Raw genomic sequence first — 21,802 nt, forward strand, 5'->3', positions numbered from 1 at the left:
AGAAAAGTATAAACATTTTTGCCTGTACGGCATCATAAGGTACATAAATGTTTAATGATATCTAACATAAATACAATGTAGAATGTATTTATTTGTGATGAAATATTGATTTGTATATTGTACAGTGAAACCTGTTCAAATCGGAATCTGAATAATCCAGAATCCTGTCTATTTCGGAACAATTTATTGGTCCCAGCGAAATTCGTATGTATTAAGTATAATTTTTCCTGAATAAAATGGAAACTGCCCAATGTGGAAATGGAAATTGCCTGCTACTGTTCAAAATGGAAATAATATTTTGGGCACACTGCTTTAATGTAAACTATATTTTGTAACAGCGTGTAATTTCAAGGCATATACGAAATATATAGGTCACTAAGATGAAAACAAGTTTGTTTTGCAAAATTTTAGAGGGTACAAGGGTGTGTTGTGTCGGTAATAAATTTTATTACCCTGTTGACTAGGCAGACGAGTCCCTTCAAAGATTTTCAATGCTTCACACCCGTAGCTGGACAGAGTGTAGTGATTTCTTGGTAAAAAAAAAAGTTGCGTAAAATGTGGCATTAACATTAAGTGATGAAGTAAAAGTTATCGAGATGAAGGAAAATTAGAAACAAAGTCTATGTGAAATAAAATTGAAGTACAGTTGTGGAAAACTCAGGTGTGATACTTTAAAAAATAAAGATCATAATGAGTGAGTGGCTTGTGGCTAATATTGGTGAAATAAAAGGAACCAGAAAGCAACTGTTTATGTGGAAATAAATGAACTGTTGTGGGAGTGGGTTTTTCATGACCTTCCAAAAAACATGTCAATTTCTGGATCTATTCTGCAACTGGCAAAGAAATTAGATAAACCAGAATTCAAGGCTTCTAATGGATGGCTCCTAGTCCAATTAATTAATAATGTGCAGTGATACACAGTACAATATTATAATATAGTGTTAGATATTAATTTGAATGAGATTAGTAAACTTTAGTAGTGTTTAATGCCTGAATTACGATAACATTTATACATTTATCAACGGAATAAGCGACAGGAAGCTGATTTAATGTGAATAGTGTTAAACGGAATACTTTGTACTTCTTGCAGTTTGCGGCATGCCATTTTGTTTTTCATGTTTATGAATGATAAAAATATTCCATTTTAATTTCACATCTGAATAATACAGAAACCTATCCACAACGGAAAAAAATTAGGACCATGTCACTTCCGTCTTGAAGAGGTTTTACTGTATAACACTAAAAGGCGAAGTCATGCGTTATATGTAGTAATAGTTTAATATATTTATAGGGAATATGTTGATTTCAATTAATTTGCATTTGGTTTGCTAAGTTGCTAAAATTGTACTTGACTTGGTATATGTGTACAAGAACTCATGTTACAATATTTGTTATATCTCTTGGTTAACATTGCTAAAAATTAAAACTGATAAAATATAAAATATCGTTATACTTACGGTATACATATATGTTAAAATTTAAATTTCCTATAGAAATTTGGCGTTGTTATTAATTGTACATGAACATTGTGATGTTATGACGACGTGTGTTTGTGTATACATATAATACAATTATATTTTGATGTAAGTTATAACTTCTTCTCTATGTAGTTGTTTCGTATTTTGCAGATGCGTGTTTGCCAGGTGATTCCTAAATCTGTAAAATATACATGTGTTTGAATAAAATGTGATTTGGAATAATAAATATAATTATTTGATTTAATGCTCAAAGGCGTATTATTAATGCAAACTGTTAACAATCTTACGTGTTATATTTCGATGATTGTTTATTCTTGAAGAAGAGAATTTATTTTAATGTAGTTAAAGTATGAATTACATTCTACATGTGTAATGTTTTTAGTTAAATGAGAGAACTTGCGTATATATGTACAATAGTGTTGTGGGATTTAATCGATTAATCGATCAATTTCTGTTGTAAGATTAATTGATCAAAAATATTTAATCAAATAATCGAGTCAATTAAAATTAATCTGTTGTAGTTGATATTAATTATTATTTTGTTAATACAAACTCATACTACAGTAAAAATTTCGACAATAGCCTATTTCTCTCTCGGAAATTGCTTACTTAAAAGCACAATAGTATTTTCTAACTGTAAACCAGATAGCGTAAAGAAAATCTTTGCACAAACACTTCAGAAAGAGATGGACATTTGAGTCTACCTCTATTGAAAGTTGAAACACAATGCGAAACCCGTATTAAGTTTTATGGTTTTCCAAGAAAACTTCCACCTTGTTGTCAGCTCATCTTCCTAGTATATGAAATACATACTTTTCTGGGATTCGTCCCCTCAGCCCTTATAAAATAGCCATGTCTACACTATGTGTAAGTGAGAGTGTAACTACCTTCTTCTCTTTCAAAAATCTGGTAATTCTATTACAATAGGAGCCAGTCAAAATCAGTTTTCTGTGGTTTGTGAAAAGTGTAAACTCCTTTATGTCATATGAGAATTTGAGAGGTGAACTCGGTGAAACGTTTGGATTTAAATTGAACGATCGTGGAGAAGTGCTTGACAGAAAAAAAGGTTTTTTCGTGTTTAGTGATGCAGGAAAACATTGTTACTAAACATAGAGCGGCACTTAATTCGGAGCATGTGAGTCTTCATACTCTGTTATTTATGTTTGTCTAAAAAATTCCCGGAGAAAATGATACTATAAATTATAAGCCTCATAATAAGTATGTTAGTAAGTAATTAAAATAGTTGTTTTGTAATATGACAATACAATATATACATACAGCATTTAATACTTATCACCAAACACAAGTTAAATTTAACAATAATTGTGGATTCCCATAATTGTGTATTACAGTACATTAAAACATTTTTCCAACTCGATTAATCTATCGATTAAATTCAAATAGTTAATCGATTAAATATTTTGATCGATCAACAGCACTAATGCACAGTGGATGTGTGCAATGGTCCGGTCATATGGATATGTTGTAAAAGGAATAAGCTAGTTATGATGTTGGATATTTTAGCTCTGTAATCATTGAAAATATACATATATTTAAAAAGGGTTGATTTAGTAAAATTAATTTTTTTCAAGGTTATAATGTTGATATGAACCATTAATGAATCAATTGCTAATTTTGAAAATTAGGGTGGAGAAATATGCATGTTATGATCTATATTGATCTGAAAAAGGGAAAGAAATTAGAGAATATGTAGATTAATTCTGAATTTATGATGTTGTGTCAAAGTTGAGTTAAATGGGAAAACTTACGTATATGTATACACTATGTTAACCAACACATACAACAATTATTGTAACATGAATTCTGTGCACACATATACCAAGTCACGTACAATTTTAGCAAATTAGCATATCAAATGCAAATCAATTGAAATCAATATTTTCCCTATAAATATATTAAACTATTACTACATATAACTCATGACTTCACCTTTTAATGCTATATAATATACAAATTAACATTTCATTACAAATGAATATGTTCTACATTGCACTTATGTTAGATATCGTTAAACAATTATGTATCTGATGATGCTATACAGACGAAAACGTTTATACTTTTCTTTTAGTAACATGTTGTAGCAAATGTTAATTTGTAATGAGAATGATAAGTTATATGATTGAAAATTTTAATAAATATATTTCATAACTTTAAACCTCAGACTCTTGATCAACTTGAAAATCAGATCCGTCAAGTCATACTGGTATTCCTCTGTTTGTTTAAGAAAATATGTATAAAATGCTGGAGAAAACATTCATTTGTAACTTTATGGGAGATAATGGTAAACAATAGACTACATGTGAGAAAAATGTAAGGTTCTACTTTCAATATTTTTCAGGAGAAACAAGTGTTCGAAAATAGGGAGTGACTTTCCACCCATCACATATACAAAATACATTCTTTATAATCCCAAGTAAGTTTAATTGAATTTCATTTATATGTTGTTGTTGTTGTTTTCTAATGCCAGGCATTTGACCTCTTGCACTCCAATATTTTTCAAAGATATTGTCATGGCTAGCCACTGACGCACAGATTTTGAGATGTTCTGAATCCATTTCTTGATTTAAGTTACACAATGGACAGTTAGGAGACTGATATTGCATGCTTTATGTTGATATGAGATCTGTCTGGGAAGTATTGAGTCATTTAATATTTAAAAAGAAGAAGGAAAGAAGAAAATCCCTTTGGAACCTGACATACTTATCCCTGTATCCCTTTTACTTTTCAAAACAATCTTCAAAGTCCTCTTTCGCTTTCTGGTTCCATAAACCTTAACCTCATCCATGGTCCAAAATCTCTTAACAGCAATTTTAGCTTTGGGAAAAGTTATAAGTTTCTGTGTGGAGGCTGACATACCAGGGGAAATGCGATGTTTCCCCCTCCCCACTAAAAAAAAAAAAAAAACCTGTACAAGACATGAAGAATTGTCAGGTGCATTGTCGTTAATTTTGCCACCAAATATTTCATACCAAGATCCTTTGTCAGAACTTCTGAAACAGAATTCAAGGAATCCAAAGATTTGCTTTTTATTCTCTTGTTGTCAGTTGCCGATTTTCGTTGTTTGCAGCCCACATGTGTTCAACACTTACAGGTGTTCTGCTTGTTGATTCCTGGTCATCTCTAAAGCATTGGTGCCACAATTTTATCTGGTTTTTACTCATTGAATGATCACTGAAGTCTTCTTGATCATTCAAATAGTTTCTGTAGTTGAATGTCCAAGTTGGATGCAGTTCACTGATCTACTTACTCTAGGGTGACCAGATTTCCAAAATAAAAAAAAACAGGACACGTATTATTAATGTTGACATGAATCAACGTTTTATGTAAACATTCATTGTTACTTGAGTTTATAAAATGTCAGTGAGCAATAAGGTCCAGTTTTATTTATTTTAAAGGAACAATTACTACACTGTTTACAATAACTGGGCCACAATAATAATTATTCAAGTACATAATAGAGTAGTGTGAATACTTGACTTAAGTAATTGTTGACAATTTTTTATATTGCAACTAGTCTGGGTTAATTAGGTTAACTTATCTGTTTAAAAATACTTCAGATCGGTGTTATTGGTTAAATATTTCGTTTTGAAAATTAATGCTGATCAAAATGAACCAGATCCAAATATGCAATGGCCAAAGAAGAGGAAGAGAAAAGAAAAGAAAGAAGACAAAATAAGAAATCCCAAAGTTAAAGGTGAAGAACATATAAATCATGTTGGGGAAATTGATTCCAAGACGTGTGAAAACAGCTATCCAATTGTTCTTCTAATAGTTGTAACTGTCCTATTCTAAATGAATCTCCTCAAGTTAAATATCTCGGAATAATAATCGACCAACATTTACGTTGGGATAAACATGTACTTTTTCTGTGCAATAGAATAAGAAAAATTATTCACTATTTTGTCATCCTACGAAATTACTTGACTGTTCATACTTTACGACTAATTTATCTCGCATTAGTACAAGCTATATTACAATATGGTATTATAGGATGGTGTAGTGCTTATAGTACCTTTCTCATGCCAATAACTCTGCTACAGAAAAGAATAAAAAAAAAATATGCCTTAATAAACCTCTTGATTATCCTTCAGAGCTGCTATATTCAGAATTTAAAGTATTTCACTTCCATCAAATTTATAACAATGTATTACTGAATTTCATACATAAAAACCGAAACATATTTAATTTATATTCACATAAATATAAAACCAAAAGATCAGACAACATATGCTTGACAGTTCCTAAATGTACTACAACTGTAGCATATAATCACAGTAGCAACTTCGGTCCAAGGCTTTATAACATGATAATAGATAAATTCTCAGACATACAGTTTGCTAATGCTTCTTATTTAAAAAAAAATCTATTGAAAATTGCTGTTAAGAGAGAAAATTTAAAGTTCAATTATTGTGATATGTGTTTTTCTTCTTCTTCTTTTCTTTTATTACTTTTTACTCTGTTATCCAATAAAATGTCTTAACATTAATTTATGTGGAATGCCCCCTGAGCACGAGTATGTAACTTAATCTTTCTGGGGATGCTAGAGAGTTCTTATATTAAAAAAAATCAATATGTATCTTCGTTCTGGCAATAAAGTATTATTATTATTATTATTATTATTATTATTATTATTATTATTATTATAAAATAATAATTATATTTATTGAGCATAGTTTGTGTTGTTATTAGAATAATTATTTTTCGGTACTTGATATAGGCTACCTGACGTACCAAGAATTAAAAGACTGAAGGACACAAATTTAGAAAGAGAGAAATATAAACATAACAATATTGTTTTTCTTGTTCAGGAAATTATTCCAACATTAAGTTTTTAATTTAATAAAACACCTATGAAGTATTTATTTGTAAGTTATTACAGTTGACAATATGAATGTAACATGATTTCATATATTTTTTCTCAATGTCTGTATATATACCGTATATAAAATTTTCTGCAAAAAGTGGATATGTCCAAATGTTTTTTTTTTTTTTTTTTTTTTTTTTCTCCAAGAAACCATATAAAAGAGAACAGTGAAACTTTTTTCCGAAGTTAGTAGATATATGAGATACCTATATCAAATATGTCAGATTATTATATTGTATGAGAAACGTGAGGGACAGTTTTTTTCGTTTTCTGAAAAATTAATACGAGGGAGGATCAAAAAGTAACACACAACAATTTTTTTTACAGAATACTACGTGGAGTGTAACTTTAATAGTGGCAACACCGCTGTAAAAGCGAAACGAGACAGAGTTAATTGTTGTCACTTCTACCACATGTTAGTCTATGTCTGCCCTCCTCCCCCCTAAAAGGTCTCTTCCATCCGACTCACAGCGCATGCGCTGTGGAGAGTTGAAGTTAGTCTCCTGTTAGTTACAGCTCTAAACAGTTGTGCTTCGCCATGTTTACAAAGCAGGAACAGCGATCTTGGCTGAAAATTCAATCTGCCTGTGGTAGTACAGCGCAACAATGTCATGATGGTCTTGTTGAGGCATGTGGAGAGACGGCGGACTGGGTGGCGGAGTGGGTCCGAATCTTCAACGAGGGGCTTGACCGCGTGGAAAACATGGCTCAGTCGGGTTGTCCGAAAAGAATCCTAAAAATGAGAAAAATTGGATCTCGGTGGGTTCTCTGGGATTTGACGGGGGCACAAGGATGGATACAATACGACACCGCTCAAACTCACTGGGAGCGTTATGATCGTGAAGGAGACGCCTTCTTACGGCATATTGTTGCGCTTGATGAGACATGGGCCAGGTCATACGAACCTCTACTTAAGTGCCAATCAAATGAGTGGCGTCATTACTGGTCACCACGCAAAAGAGTGAAAGTTATGCTGATTGTTGTGTACGACTGTGACGGCATCATCCTAACACATACAGTCCCGCAAAGACAGAATGTTAATGCACAGTATTTCCGTCATTTTTGGACCATAATCTGAGACCAGCGTTGCGAAGAAAGAGCTCACACGTTTTGCAGAACCTTCCCATCATTTTGCAGGATAACGCAAGGGTGCACATGGCACACTGTAGCTAATTTGTACCGTCACTGGGGATGGGAAGTGTTTTTCCATCCACCACATTCACCGGACTTAAGCTCCTATGATTATGACTTATAGTGGTATTCATAGACGATTGAAGAAGTGCACTTCACAAAGTGTCACTTTATGCCAGTGTAGAGTTACAATTTGTTACAATTTGGTTGGTAACAGAAGTCCCACAATGCCTTTCAAAACAAGTGAACGAACAATAACAAATTAATGTGTAACCCACAGATTATAATGCTTGTGATTTGAGTTGGGAGCCTAATTCATCGCGCGAGAAAGAAAATATATATTTAAAGTTGTTTTATTTCAGTTTCTAGTTTTTGTTGCCGATAGTTTAGATTATTTCAGTCAGTTCAGATATATAACATTTTATTAAATAGTTAGTGATACTGCTGGTGAAATTAGGTTAGGTTTTGTAGAGTACATAACTAATTTATTAATTTATATAGTTAGATTAGGTTCTGTACATATTTTTTTCATTGATTTATGTCACTAAGTTAGATTTTGTATGTATCCGTTCCACTGATTTATATAGTTCGGTTAGATTTTGTAAGCTACATATCTTCTATTAGTTTATATAGTTAGGTTAAGTTGGACAGAGTAGGTTAAGTTTTGTGTATGTTTATATATATATATATATATATAATCATTAAATTTATATCGTTAGGTTAGGTTTTATACGTATCTGCTTCATTGATATATCGTGTTATTTCCGTAATTTTCATTTTTTCTTTTTCGTGAATAGTGAATAGAAGTAAAAAAAGAATGAAATAAACACATTACTACTGCTATTATTATTATTATTATTATTATTATTATTATTATTATTATTATTATTATTATTATTGTTATTACTGTTTTCTCTCTCTCGTGTCCATTATTGCCTGCTCTTCAGGAATATTTTGAATGCTAAATGTTTCTACAATGCAAAACAAAATAGGCCTAATAGTATGAGATCTCTTTTCATGGTGAGGTTATGACTGCACATGAACTAGAGACAGTAGATGTATTGCTTACCGGCATGAAAATAATATTACCGGTATGAAAACAGTAATGATTATATCAACATCAAGATAAATCTTATCTCAAAATACAGGTCATCAACAAAAATCAAAATCATTTTAAACCCAATATAATTATGGAATCTGCTTAGAAGGCAGGCACGTGAGGTCTCTCAATGCTAATTTAAAATAATTATACCTACATTAGATTGAAGTTAGTTTAATATTATTTAAGTTAAAAAATTCGTTTCAGTAATAAAAAATAGGTTATATAGACATATCTACCTACTTATCACTTCATAGAATTGAGGTTATAAATATACGAATGTTACTACAGAAATACCTGAACTATAATATTATATATATTAATGTATGGTACATATCTGTAGCATAGAATTTTAATGCAGTCAATAACTGTATTATTGGAGGCACTGGCAAACGTCTATTATTCGTTTTTGTCAACCAGTCACCGAAAATATAAGCAATCTCAATAAGTTTCTTTATCAAATCGGAACCGTTTTTTTTAAATTCTATATCATTATAAAATTCCACGGGATTGTCTTTAGGCCTATCTCTAATTTGTACGTTGTCCACTAATTGTGCCATCTCTTCCGCACGTTCTAATAATTCGACAACTTCCAAGACGTCCGCCATTTTTCTACAAAGTGTCACTTTCGGCTCAAAGTGTGGTCGGAACTACACTTTCATTCAAAGTGTTCCTTTGCACCAAAGTGTCGACTGTGCAAAGAAAAGTGATACTTTGCGTCTTCCAAAGGACACTTTAATCGAAAGTGTCGACTATGAATACCAGCCTTAATCCCAAAGATGAAGGAACCACTTCGTGACGTTCGATTCCGGACTGTTCCTGATATTCTGCAGGCAGTAGGGTGGTCCATCAGAAACATCAACAGAACTGGAGCTGCTACAGGGATACTACGACTTCCACATCGCTGGCAACGAGTTGTTGACAATGCTGGTTACTACATTGAAGGACTGTACAAGTTTCACAGATGTATCACTTGTATATTCGTAATAAATAAATAGTTGTGCGTTACTTTTCGATCCTCCTGTATTTTGGACTTGTCTGGTTTTTGCTATCAACCGTTCAGTTGTTTTTGCTGTTAATAACATTTCGTATAAATTACCTTTTTTATTATTATTATTCAGACTCACCTGCAGACTTACATGGTATGTGGTATCCTACTGTTAGGAGGACATTGGTGTGCCTATCGCGCCTATACCGATGTGTGGATAGACCTATTTTTCAAGGACTGTCCCAAGAGGCACTTACCATGTGCATACAGAGCGTGGCTTCAGCAGCGCAAGCCATCAGTGCCAAGAAAGTGAGTACTTCTCTGATAAAATGAGGTGTGTAAGTCGTACTGGTACGCAATCTCTAGTTTCTTAAACAATTCTCATTAATTGATCTTATTATTTTACGAGTGGATATAGTTATCAATTACACATTTCAGACGCAAGTATTACTCAAGCCATTCAAGTTATTACCACAGGCACAGTCACAGTCACGAAGCTCAATATTTACTAAATATGCAAACATAGATAGTTATATATTATTTTAATGTACCGAAGTACATATGATTTTCCATGCAGATATTCTGCGTCATCATACGATGAAAGAGTAATGGAATGGAGAAAAATTCTCTCCGGCGCCGGGATTTGAACCCGGGTTTTCAGCTCTACGTACTGACGCTTTATCCACTAAGCCACACCGGATTCCACCCCGGCATCGGAAGAATCGTCTCAATTACTCTTTCATCGTATGATGACGCAGAATATCTGTATGGAAATCATATGTACTTCGGTACATTAAAATAATATATATGATATGCGTAAATCACTTCGTGACTTAAGACGGCGCTCATTCCGTCAGATCCCGGCCAACTAGTCACTCATTACGAGTGCACCTCAGCACATGTGTGGACTTCGGTCCTAGGTTCATAGATATCTATGACGTAGTGCAGAGGGCGGCCACTAGAGGGAACCCAAGAGTTGAAACTGAGACGATTCTTCCGACGCCGGGGTGGAATCCGGTGTGGCTTAGTGGATAAAGCGTCAGCACGTAGAGCTGAAAACCCGGGTTAAAATCCCGGCGCCGGAGAGAATTTTTCTCCGTTCCATTACTCTTTCATCGTAAACATAGGTAGTTGCTCACCACCAGGATTGCTACTATCACCTCATCACAGACTCTTTCCATAGCAGACGATAAAATGTATTGTACTTTCGATATCGTGTTCTTTTGAAAAAATTAACACCTTCCTTCCACTATTGAAATATGAAATACATAAGGTTTATATATTATTTTCACAAAATATATATTATACTCTATAAACCCACTTTCCTGGATCTTTCAGAAGAAGGATAACTCTTACCTATTTTTCTTACAATTTATAGTACTACAAACGTCTCCTTGTCCCATATTATTATTCAAATTATTGTATTTTAGCCATTTACAGTTATTACAACCGATAACGAACATTTCACAGTTTACATAACTTTTCACAACAAAGCGAAATATGGCATAGTCAATGCCTTTTCGATCTAGACCAGGCCGTAATGTTTGTTCTGGTTTTCTATTTCAGTGTATGGAGCTCAGTGAAATATTATATTATAACTTTATTGCGTATCATTGCTAAGCTTTAGGCCTATTTAGTGTAATGTGTCCATAAGTTCTGTTTACTTCTTGTTGCATAATATGTTGCAGAAATAATTACAAAACTGTTATTTTAATGTGAAAAGAATTTTACGCGTTAACATAATCTGTTCGCATCAACATTTTAAGTTTAGAATGGAAGCTATTTTGAGGTTCAATAAAAACGAATTTATATTGTGATTTTAATTTAGCACATCTACCTTCCTTAATTGTAGACAGAAAATTTACCATACCACTCCTATGAAATTAGTGTACGTACGATTGTGTTACTTCGTCTCTTAGGTAGTAGATAAATACAATAATTCAGTACTCAATTGTAGTATTAAAATACAGACAAATAGAATGTGATGGGTGTCATACATAACATTATGTTTAATTATAATGTATAATTGCGAATATAGGAATATAAGTTAAATATAGTAAACAGAACCTATACTTTCCATATGACATAACATATATATGTAGTGGCAGGGCATTAGAGACCACTATAATTAGACAGAAACGGGCAACTGGTACAGTAAACATAACCTATAATTTCAACATATCTAAATATTCGTGCGGTGCAACTGAAAATTACTGAATCGTGCATAAATGAATGTACAATAATTTCGCAATATTTAATCGAAATAAAGGCAGGTATTACACATATGAACAACGTAATTTTCACACCAAAAATGTTACACCTTAACTCGCAAGGAATGATGTCTGAAGTGTCTCCTAATCATTGTTTTAAATTTTATTAATGCAATTACACTACGTTTTAGAGAAATATATGTTACTCTTTATGCATTCCAATTAATTTATATGGTTGAAACGCATCCCTTCGTGATCGGGTTAAGCGAGTCACATGGTCTGCCTTACAGCCTATATTAGATCATGATGGCAGTGACACAGTCTATTGTTCCTAGTACTCACAGTGCTCCAAGCGGCTAGCAACTACCATGAGAAATTCGAAAAATCACCCCAAGCTTCGTGACTGTATATAGTAGACTGTGTTATTACCATCTGTGTGGTATTTAGAAGTCTTCTGAAAAGGTTACTTGAATCAATTTGTTACAGAGTCCAATTGATGGAGAGTTGTTCCAGATAAAGCATCTTCTTATACTGCGGGAACAGATTGCACCCTTTCAGGTGGATTTCACAATCAAGGAGATGAGTTTGGATTTCAGTAAAGTGAAGACTGCAGGTGAGTAAGAAACATATGAATTAAAAGCATCGGTAGGACAATTAGACTAGCTGAGTATGAATGTAAAAAGTAATACGCATTCATTTTCATTGACACTACAAAGGCCCTACAGTTTAAGGTACAAAGGCCTGTTCTTCAGGGATTATTATTAGTCCAGAATGTCTTCGGTCAGGTGACATTTCTTATTCCTTTAGGATTATAGGTCAACAGTAGCTTTGATAACAGTGTTGCCAGGTATGAAATAAAGAATGCCTTTTACTGACATCAAGTTTCCATGTATTTCTCCCGTGATGATGCCATATTTAGCAATTATTTGTGTGACAATCATTTTGTAAAATTCACTGCAGTTTTCATCGTAATTAAAATATACCTAAAATTCGTTTTTGATCAATTCTGCAGAACTCCTCTTTCTTTTATTTATCCACTTAATACCCATGATTGAAAATATTCTCTCTGGAAATGCATTTGATAGGAACATGCTTAATAAAATCTTAATTACAATTAAAGTGTTTTTCCATTTTTATGGACCATTTAACCTACAAGATAAACCCATCTTTCTATAACTATCATACTTGTGACACTTTCTTTTAATCTTTCTGCTACCTTTGCCTTCCCAGAAAACAAATCTCCAATTTCAATTACTTCCCAATACATTTCATCAACATTTAGTTTTTCCTCTAAGCCAAGAGATTCTACTATACGATTTCCGGGCTAAGAATATGTTGTACTGTAAACAAAGCTGCAAAAGGTATCTATCTGCGAGCTACTGTGATTGGGCAGAATTGTGGCATTACTTTACCTGCCATGTGGATGTCACTTTTAACTGTACAGTAGAACCTCTATTATCCATGGTAATGAAGGGGGTGGACTGAACGGTTGATCAAAAAAATCGGATAATCCGTACCATGAAAGATTTGTATCTCCTCCATGGTCTTGTATTTAACTCGCTATGTAGTGGATCAGGAAGTTCACTAATTTAAGTCTGGTTGTCAACGACGGGTTTTTAAGGGACAAGGAGGCCCTTTGTAATGACTGTCTCAGGAAAGATATGAATGAAAGAGGTCTCATGTTGTAGATTTACGTACTTTTTTACACTTTGTCCTTGGTTTTTTTTATTAAATCGCACAGTTGTAACTCCATTCTCATATTCTGATGCGAAATGAGCCACAGTTCCTCTTTCTCAAACCATTCAATTATTTCCATTTTTTTTCGATACTTAGCACAACACGTTTTCTGTTAACACCTGTGGAAGACATTTTATATAGGGGAGAGTCGGGTAGTATCGGACATCGGGTAATATCGGACAGTGAGTTTCTTTCATCTACCACACGATGATAGCACCTGATTGACATGGTTACATTTCTGTGATGTCGCATAGAGAAACGTAACCATGTCATTCAGGTACTACCATACGGTGGTAGATGAAAGAAACGCACTATCCGATACTACCCGACTCTCCCCTACAAGTTATATTATAGAACGGAAATTCTAATAGTAGACAATATTGCGTAACGGTAAAGAGTTATAATAACACTCTGTAGCAAAAAACATATGTAGAGCCTACTAATATGATATACAAAACAGTACTTTATATAAGTTATTTATTTCTGAAGAAAAAAAAAAAGAGCAAGAAATAGAGTCGGACAATCCGCCAATCGGTTAATAGGGTGACGGATAATCGGGGCTCTACTGTATATAACTGTCACCGCTCGGTCGAGGTCACGTTCTTACGAGAAAATCGGAAAAATGACGACTAAAGTAAGTAAATATGAATGCAATTCAGATCCGATGTCGTGAACAGGCCTGTTAAGAGCGTCGGAGGCCTACTAATATGTAATGAAAGACATAAAATAACTATTTTAATTGCCTACCTAATCAGACTCAGAAAAGGCGTTGACTCCTTTCAGGAAACTCCCCTCCTCCTCCTCTTCACCACTGCTGCTGCTGACTCAGCTGGGTTGATAATGAACTGGTCAACAATGGTGTCGCTCAGGCCGTTCAATTTCCAGAATTTCCCCTTCTACATGGCATATGAATGACCGCTACATATCAGGTGTTACCAACTTTAAGCCTTCGTTTAGTAAGGTTCTGACTTCATTAAGTTTAAAAGATGTATTATTTAGGCAACATACCCTTTCACTTTGCTCCAAACGGCTTCTATGGGATTTAATACACAGTGATAAGGAGGGAGTCTTAACACTGTGTGACCTGCTTGTTCTGCCATAGAATCCACAACATATTTGTCGAACTTCTTGTTAATGTTAGCTATCTTTATCTGTTCTGTCAGTTCGTCCTTCACCATGTCCGTCCTGTATCTTATTCCTTCCGCATCCATCCACTCGATCATATCTTTTTTCATCCACTGCTTAGTGGGAACGCAATCCAACTTCACATTATGTTGTTGTTGTTGTTTTCTAATGCAAGGCGTTTGACAATAAAGTCATTTGACCTCTTGCACTCCAATATTTTTCAAAGATATTATCATGGCCAGCCACTGAAGGACAGATTTTGAGGTGTTCCGAATCCATTTCTTGGTTTGAGTTGCACAATGGGCAGTTAGGGGACTGATATATTCCAATTCTATGCAGGTGTTTGGCCAAACAATCATGGCCTGTTGCCAATCTAAATGCAGCTACAGACGATTTTCGTGGTAAATCGGGAATTAACTGTGGATTTTGATGCAGAGAGTTCCATTTTTTCCCATGGGATTGTGTTATCAAATTTTGTTTGTTGAAGTCTAAGTATGTAGATTTAATAAATCTCTTCACAGAGTAATACGTAGATTTAGTAACAGGTCTGTAAGTAGCAGTGCTGCCCTTCTTTGCTAAAGCATCCGCATTCTCGTTTCCCAGGATTCCACAATGGGATGGTATCCACTGGAATACAATTCTTTTATTGAGTGATATTAATTGAGAGAGCATTTTAGTTATTTCTGCTGTTTGCGATGAAGGTTTGTGTTTAGAGACGATTGATAGAATAGCTGCTTTGGAGTCTGACAATATAACTGCATTCCTAAATTTATTGATGTGGCATAGAAGATTCCTGAAACTTTCACTTATTGCAATGATTTCTCCATCAAAACTTGTTGTTCCATATCCAAGAGATCTATAAAGTGAGAAGAGACAGCACATAACACCTGCATCGGCACCTTGTTCTCTGGAGATCAAGGATCCGTCAGTGTATAAATGAAGCCAGTTTTGTGGAGGGTACCTAATATTAATTGTCTCTAAAGACAATTGTTTCAGTATTTCAGTGTTTACTTCTGATTTCAGTATTTATTCTGTTAAATTTAGATTATGGTAGGATGCATTGTCCGTAATTACACTGTTAGGTGCAAATGAAGACAAAATTCCTTTAAACCAATTTATGAAGACGTTGCCTGTCATCTCTTCATGATAGTTCACTGTTTTCTTTCATTCCATAATGAACTCCCCACCCTCCACAAAACCACCTTCATTTCCTATGTGAAGTAAAATGAGCATGATGACCTTGGAGACAAAGGAGGTGCAGAGTCTGGTCACCTGAAATTTTAACTATTGTGACAGCAAAGTATATTGTGGAAGTGAAATTATAATGTTATAGTCGTGATGAAAAGTTTTTGAAGTGACAGTGAAAAGTGTTATAGTTGCAGTGAAAAGTGTCATAGTGTCGGTGCAGTGAGTGAGGTGAGAGTAAGATGAGTGTGGCAAATAATTATCTGTGCTAAATTATAAGCGTGCATGCATGGCTAAAGTTGTAAATCTGATTTATGTACATATGTATTAAGATCTAACGAGAGTATTAACCCTGGAAACAGAGTGACTTGAAATCAGGAGGACTGGAGTTCGATCTACAGAGACTGGCAATCCTGGTTGAAGTTTTTGTGGTCTCTCTGAGTTTACACCAGACAAACACCGAGATTGTTCCTTAAAATATGGATCACGCTAGCAGAGTCTTTTATTTAGATTTGCGAAGTATTTAGATTTGTAGTGTATTTTAATTTTTACATTTATTTATTTATTGTTATCTGTAACTGCCATCAGTTGAAACCCCATTCGTAGTTAATAAATATTCATTCATTTAGTTGGTTTTGACAAATTAAACCTAAATAACCCCATTGGTTTTATTTTCATAGTTTCCTGTTTATAAGTTGCCCTGGTATCTCTTATCTGTTGTTTGTATCTGTTAGCGGCAGGAGAGATATCATTTGCCTGTTTAGGCCAATATGGTAAGCTGTCAATTATACATCGCAAGTGAATGATATCACGAACTTGACTCCAATGAGATCTGTTGAAAGTCGTCAATTTTGTAGTTATGCAGTATCGTACAGTACAGCATGGTTCACTATAATTTAGAACAGCAGTATAGTGAATCTAATCCCAGACCACTGAATTCCAAACAAAAAATATACCTTAAATATATAAATTAGATTATAAACCAAGAGGCAAGAGAGAACAAGGACGTCCAATGAAGAAATAGAAATATCAATTCAATTTAATTCGATAATGTGTTAAATTGGAAAAATCATATTAAAGAAATGACCCCCCAAACTAAATTCAGCTTGTTTTGCTATTAGATCTATGCAAAAGATAGTAAATATCAATACCTTTGCATACTTCCACTCGGTAATGAGTTTTGGAATAATATTCTGGGGAAATTCCACAGATAGTAACAGTATATTCCTATTATAAAAAAGAGTAATTAGAATAATAGTAGGTGCCAAATCTAGGGAATCTTGTAGGACTATTTTCAAAAAACTACAAATAATGCCCATGGCTTGTCAGTATATCTCTTCATTAATAGTCTTCCTCGTATGTAATCGTGAAAACTTTGTAACTAATTCAACAGTTCATAGCATAAATACACGTCAAAAAAATGACTTTCATACTCCATCGGCAAGTCTATCGTGCTATCAAAAAGGAGTGCGTTATATGGCAGTAAAAATTTTTAATAGTCTCCCTATCGATATAAAAAATGAAACTCAAAACATAAGATTATTTATGGCCAAATTAAAGAAGTACCTAATTTCTCACGCCTTCTATTCTGTAAGTGAATTCATGACATTCAATAACACTCCATGAAATTGATACTAAAACTATGTGTTGTACTAGTAGACTATATTGTAAATCTCGTCTGTATGTAGAGTAGCTTAATATCAAAGACGGACATCTGACCTCAATCGAAATTTAGATAGCTATGGTTTTTTATACAATTTTTCATGCTCTTTCCAGTTATAGTGAAACCATATGCAAACTCTAACACTACATTTATAAAATAAATTGTGCTAAATATTACAAAGAACACTGTGAATTAAAAAATTGCCTCTAGATCAAAACTATGGAGATGACAGATGTCCGTCTTTGATATTAAACTACTCATATATTCCATCTAGACTGTGACTATAAATTAAGACTATAATAGTATTAAGTTTTTTGACTTGTTCCATATTCTAGCTGTAAAGCAATGTATGAATACCATGGAATGTTAATAAATACAATACAATACTATACAAAAACCTAAACACGCCAATAACCCAAAATCTCTGTTTTTGTAAGGCGTTAAGACAATGGAATGAGCTCTGAAATAAATGGGCCACGAACCTACATACTCCCCACATAAATTTCGGTATTTTTCAAATTAAAGCCTAAAAAATTGGAGCCTTGAATTTCCCGTGTTGCCTTGGGTAATTCAAGAGAAAATAATATTGCTAGCTGGTTTGGAATCTCATCTTTACAGGTGTGAACACTGTAGGTTGGCAAAGAAATAAGTTGGATAAAATCGGCAGAATGAAAATGTTGCGAGTGTCATCCCGACATTTTCTTTTCATTGGAATCATTCACGCCTTGTTGGGCTTCATAATGGAGTTTCTTTTATCGAGAGAAGCAAGGAGAGGAGAATAGCTGAAGGTACAGTTTTGTTTGCATATAATTGAACAATTTTGGCATTACGTTAGTGTGTGTGCCTCCCTCTGCAGTTATTATGTGACGTTCTTCCTATGTGATGGTGATGGTGGTAATGGTAATTCGCAACATGGTAGAGAAAACAAATTGTTGCAAATCTCGTAAAAGGCGTAATGGGAAAATACATACGAATATCTTCATGACAATCTTTGACAAAAGTATAGAAAAAAAACTATGGTTTTTTTGCTGAGTTGAAGAATATTTATGCCTTTGTAAATTGAAGCATTTTCATTGGTGTCCTGTCAATGAAGCAATTAAAATCTGATTCCTCCTACCATACTCTTATGTCTACATAAATGTACAATAATATGAGTCAAGATACAGTAATGGAGGAAAAAAATGTTCAAATTTCAAATTCAAATTTCAAATTTATTTACAATTTACATTTGAATTGAATACATATGAATAGATACCCGAAATGAGCATAATGCTCGTGCTCGGGTACAGTCCAGTAGTCTACATAAATTTTACAGGGTTCAAATAATAATGCTGATGATAGAAATAATAGTAACAATAATAATAATAATAATAATAATAATAATAATAATAATAATAATAATAGTGATAGAACAAAAATATTTACAGTAATAAAATAAATACTAAGACGGATAAAATAAAATATAAAACCACTAGCGAGAGTTAACACAACTTAAATAAGCATATAATAACCGGAAAAAATGCCAAACTCGAAAATCAACAGAAAAGTTCGTTGTATCGCAGACGACAGCAACCGCCGTATTGACATTGTGTTGTGCATTAATGGTAGTAGTGGGGAGCTGAAAGTCTACGTAACTGCCGTTCTCTTCTAATCTTCTCGTAAAATCATGGGAAGTTAATGCTGAAAAAACAAAATGTCTACGAGTCAAACTGTTTGCTATTACCAGGATAAATACAAATAATACTGAAATATATTAATCGAGTTTCAGTTATAGATCTCTCCTTTTGTGCAAGAGGTATCATATCAAAATATTTTATGAATGGCGGGGAAAATATAAATTTCAAGAACTTTCTAGTGACAAGTACAATCAAGCGTATCTGTGGCGATGCTAAGAAAATCATTTATTGGAGATATACACTGTTATTAATTAAGAAAATGATCTATTTATATTTATTACAATGTTTTATCTTATGGTACATGCATCAGATAAATACAATAAAAATTAGTACCATATAATGCTAGTAACACTTAAAAAAATTATAATAAAATTTTTCAAATATCATACAAATATTTTCACTTTATTTTTAAACTTAAGAATGTGTAAATTGCTTAGGTCTGGATTATTTTTCAATACTGAATTGTATAGTCTTGGTCCATAATTCCTACTGTGTCTTAATCCAGCTGTAGTGTGGCATTTAGGTTCTGCCAAAAGAGTTGGGACATTTCTTCTGGTGTTATGTATATGTTTTTCAGTTATAAAATTCATTCGATTTTTGTGAAAATAAGTTAGTAATGTATGTTTATATATTTGCTCAATTTTTAGTACTTGGAATTTAGAATAAATGAATTGTGTCGGATAATCAAGTGGTTTATGCAGACAAATTTTGATGATACGTTTTTGTAGTAATATTAATGGAGTTAAGATAGTCTTTATCATTCCACCCCATCCTGTTATTCCGTATTGGATGACTGATTGAAACAAGGCTAGATAGAATAGGGTATTTCCAAAATTTTAATGCTGTGAGTGTTATCCTTTGTTAGTGACAACTGTAGTGGAGAAACAAAAACTTTTACTCTGGATGAAAAAATTACGCTCCTAGAAGCAAGTGATACTCAATAGCAATCTGTTCTGAGCATTATACAACCACTAATTTATGATTTCTTTTTCAAATTCCTTTGCATGGCTTTCTCCTATTACAGCGACATTATTCTGCATTTGTTTCACACATTTAACCAGTTTCTCTTCATACCCTTTATTATTCTTTTCTTCTAGCTCTTTTAACTTGTGTAAATATGCATACCGATTTTGTCTTGATGGTATTTGATTTAATTCATCACTTGTAAGGCATTTTCCTTTCGTTACACATCTCCATTTTTCATTTAGGTTATGATTAGGCTACTGCTACTGCTGATGAACTTTTCATCCTCCACATTTTTTCTTTTTGGATTATATACAGGCATATACAAACTCAAATGTAACACCTGCAACAACTTCTATATAGGACAGACAGGCAGATCATTTCGAACACGTTACAAAGAACACATCACAGCCATAAAATTGCAAAACACCTCCACATATGCAGAACACATCACAAATGCTAACCACACCTACAGAGACATCAACACAGACATGGAAATACTGCACATCCAACCAAAAAGCCAGAAACTAAACACACTAGAACAATATGAAATATACAGACACAACTCAATTTCAGAACACACACATTCTTTGACTCTGTGTTACACCACACGAACACACCCTCACAGGAAACAAAACAAGAGGTGCCAAGACCAACAACGACCAGTTCTGAGAATGACCTATAATAGGTCGAAACATGTACACCAGGTATGATAGAATTTAACACAAGAAAATCTTATAATACACATTCCGAAGTGATACAGTGTTAAAAGTTGTGTAATCAAGATGTATATGTATTAATAATCTCTCATGCTGATTTTAACTCCGTGATTGTTTCCTAAAGTTTCCTCTCTATTTTGATGGAAGGATCACATTTATTACCTTAAATTTCCTCAACTTTATTGCAAAAAACTGGGAACTTTCAACAACATAACTAGTACTGTCTGCCGTTGTGATGGTTATGATTTCCTTATCATATTTTAAATTGTGTAATTGTTTCTACTGCATTCCATATATTTATTTTGTTCTTACAGCTTTTGGCCTTCTGCATAAACGCAAGAGATTATTCTCTTTGGGCACAAATAATGCATTATTAGAATTCCTCCTGGAAGGAACTCCTACTGTACGGGAGCAGTTGGTAGATTCTCGGAAGGAAGTGGACAAGCAGCTCAAATCGTCCTGTGAAGCATTCATACAACATGCTACGAAGAGTTTAGCAACACCTCTTTTAGCTTTTCTTGATAAGGTAAGTAATTGAGCTAGCGAAGTCAGTCAGTGACGAATACAAATCAGAATTAACTGCTGTGATAGAGAGCACTTTCCACTTTTACATCTACGAGGGCTGGATACAAACTAGTGGCAACACTGCTACTGTGCTGGGAATATTAGTGTTCCTAGTGCTTGTAGTAGTACCCATATATGTGTAAAGGAGGCCTTATATTAGTACTTGTAAGGCCATGCTAGAAGGAAGCAAAAGTACGAGTTGTTGGAGTGTTGTTAGCAAATGAAATTGCAATAAAAACATGTTTACAAAGTTAACTCAAAATGACAGGAGGAACAAATGCTAAGGAATGTTATCAAGATCTTAGGAAAGCATGTGGTGAACAAACATTACCATATCAAACTGTGGCATAATGGGTAGCAGCATTTTGTTAGGATTGTG

General features: G+C 33.6%; 1 protein-coding gene across 1 annotated transcript in view; it reads left to right on the forward strand.

The window, feature by feature from the left end:
• Window positions 1-21,802, forward strand: part of Cog3 (conserved oligomeric Golgi complex subunit 3) — a 93,426-nt gene that overhangs the window by 57,948 nt on the left and 13,676 nt on the right. Inside the window, exons 11-13 of the mRNA XM_069848464.1 lie at window positions 9,715-9,890; window positions 12,278-12,404; window positions 21,174-21,385. Coding sequence (XP_069704565.1) covers window positions 9,715-9,890; window positions 12,278-12,404; window positions 21,174-21,385 — 515 coding nt within the window. The remainder of the gene's footprint in view (window positions 1-9,714; window positions 9,891-12,277; window positions 12,405-21,173; window positions 21,386-21,802) is intronic.

Source organism: Periplaneta americana, chromosome 15, assembly GCF_040183065.1.
Source record: "Periplaneta americana isolate PAMFEO1 chromosome 15, P.americana_PAMFEO1_priV1, whole genome shotgun sequence".
Classification (NCBI taxonomy): Eukaryota; Metazoa; Arthropoda; class Insecta; order Blattodea; family Blattidae; genus Periplaneta; species Periplaneta americana.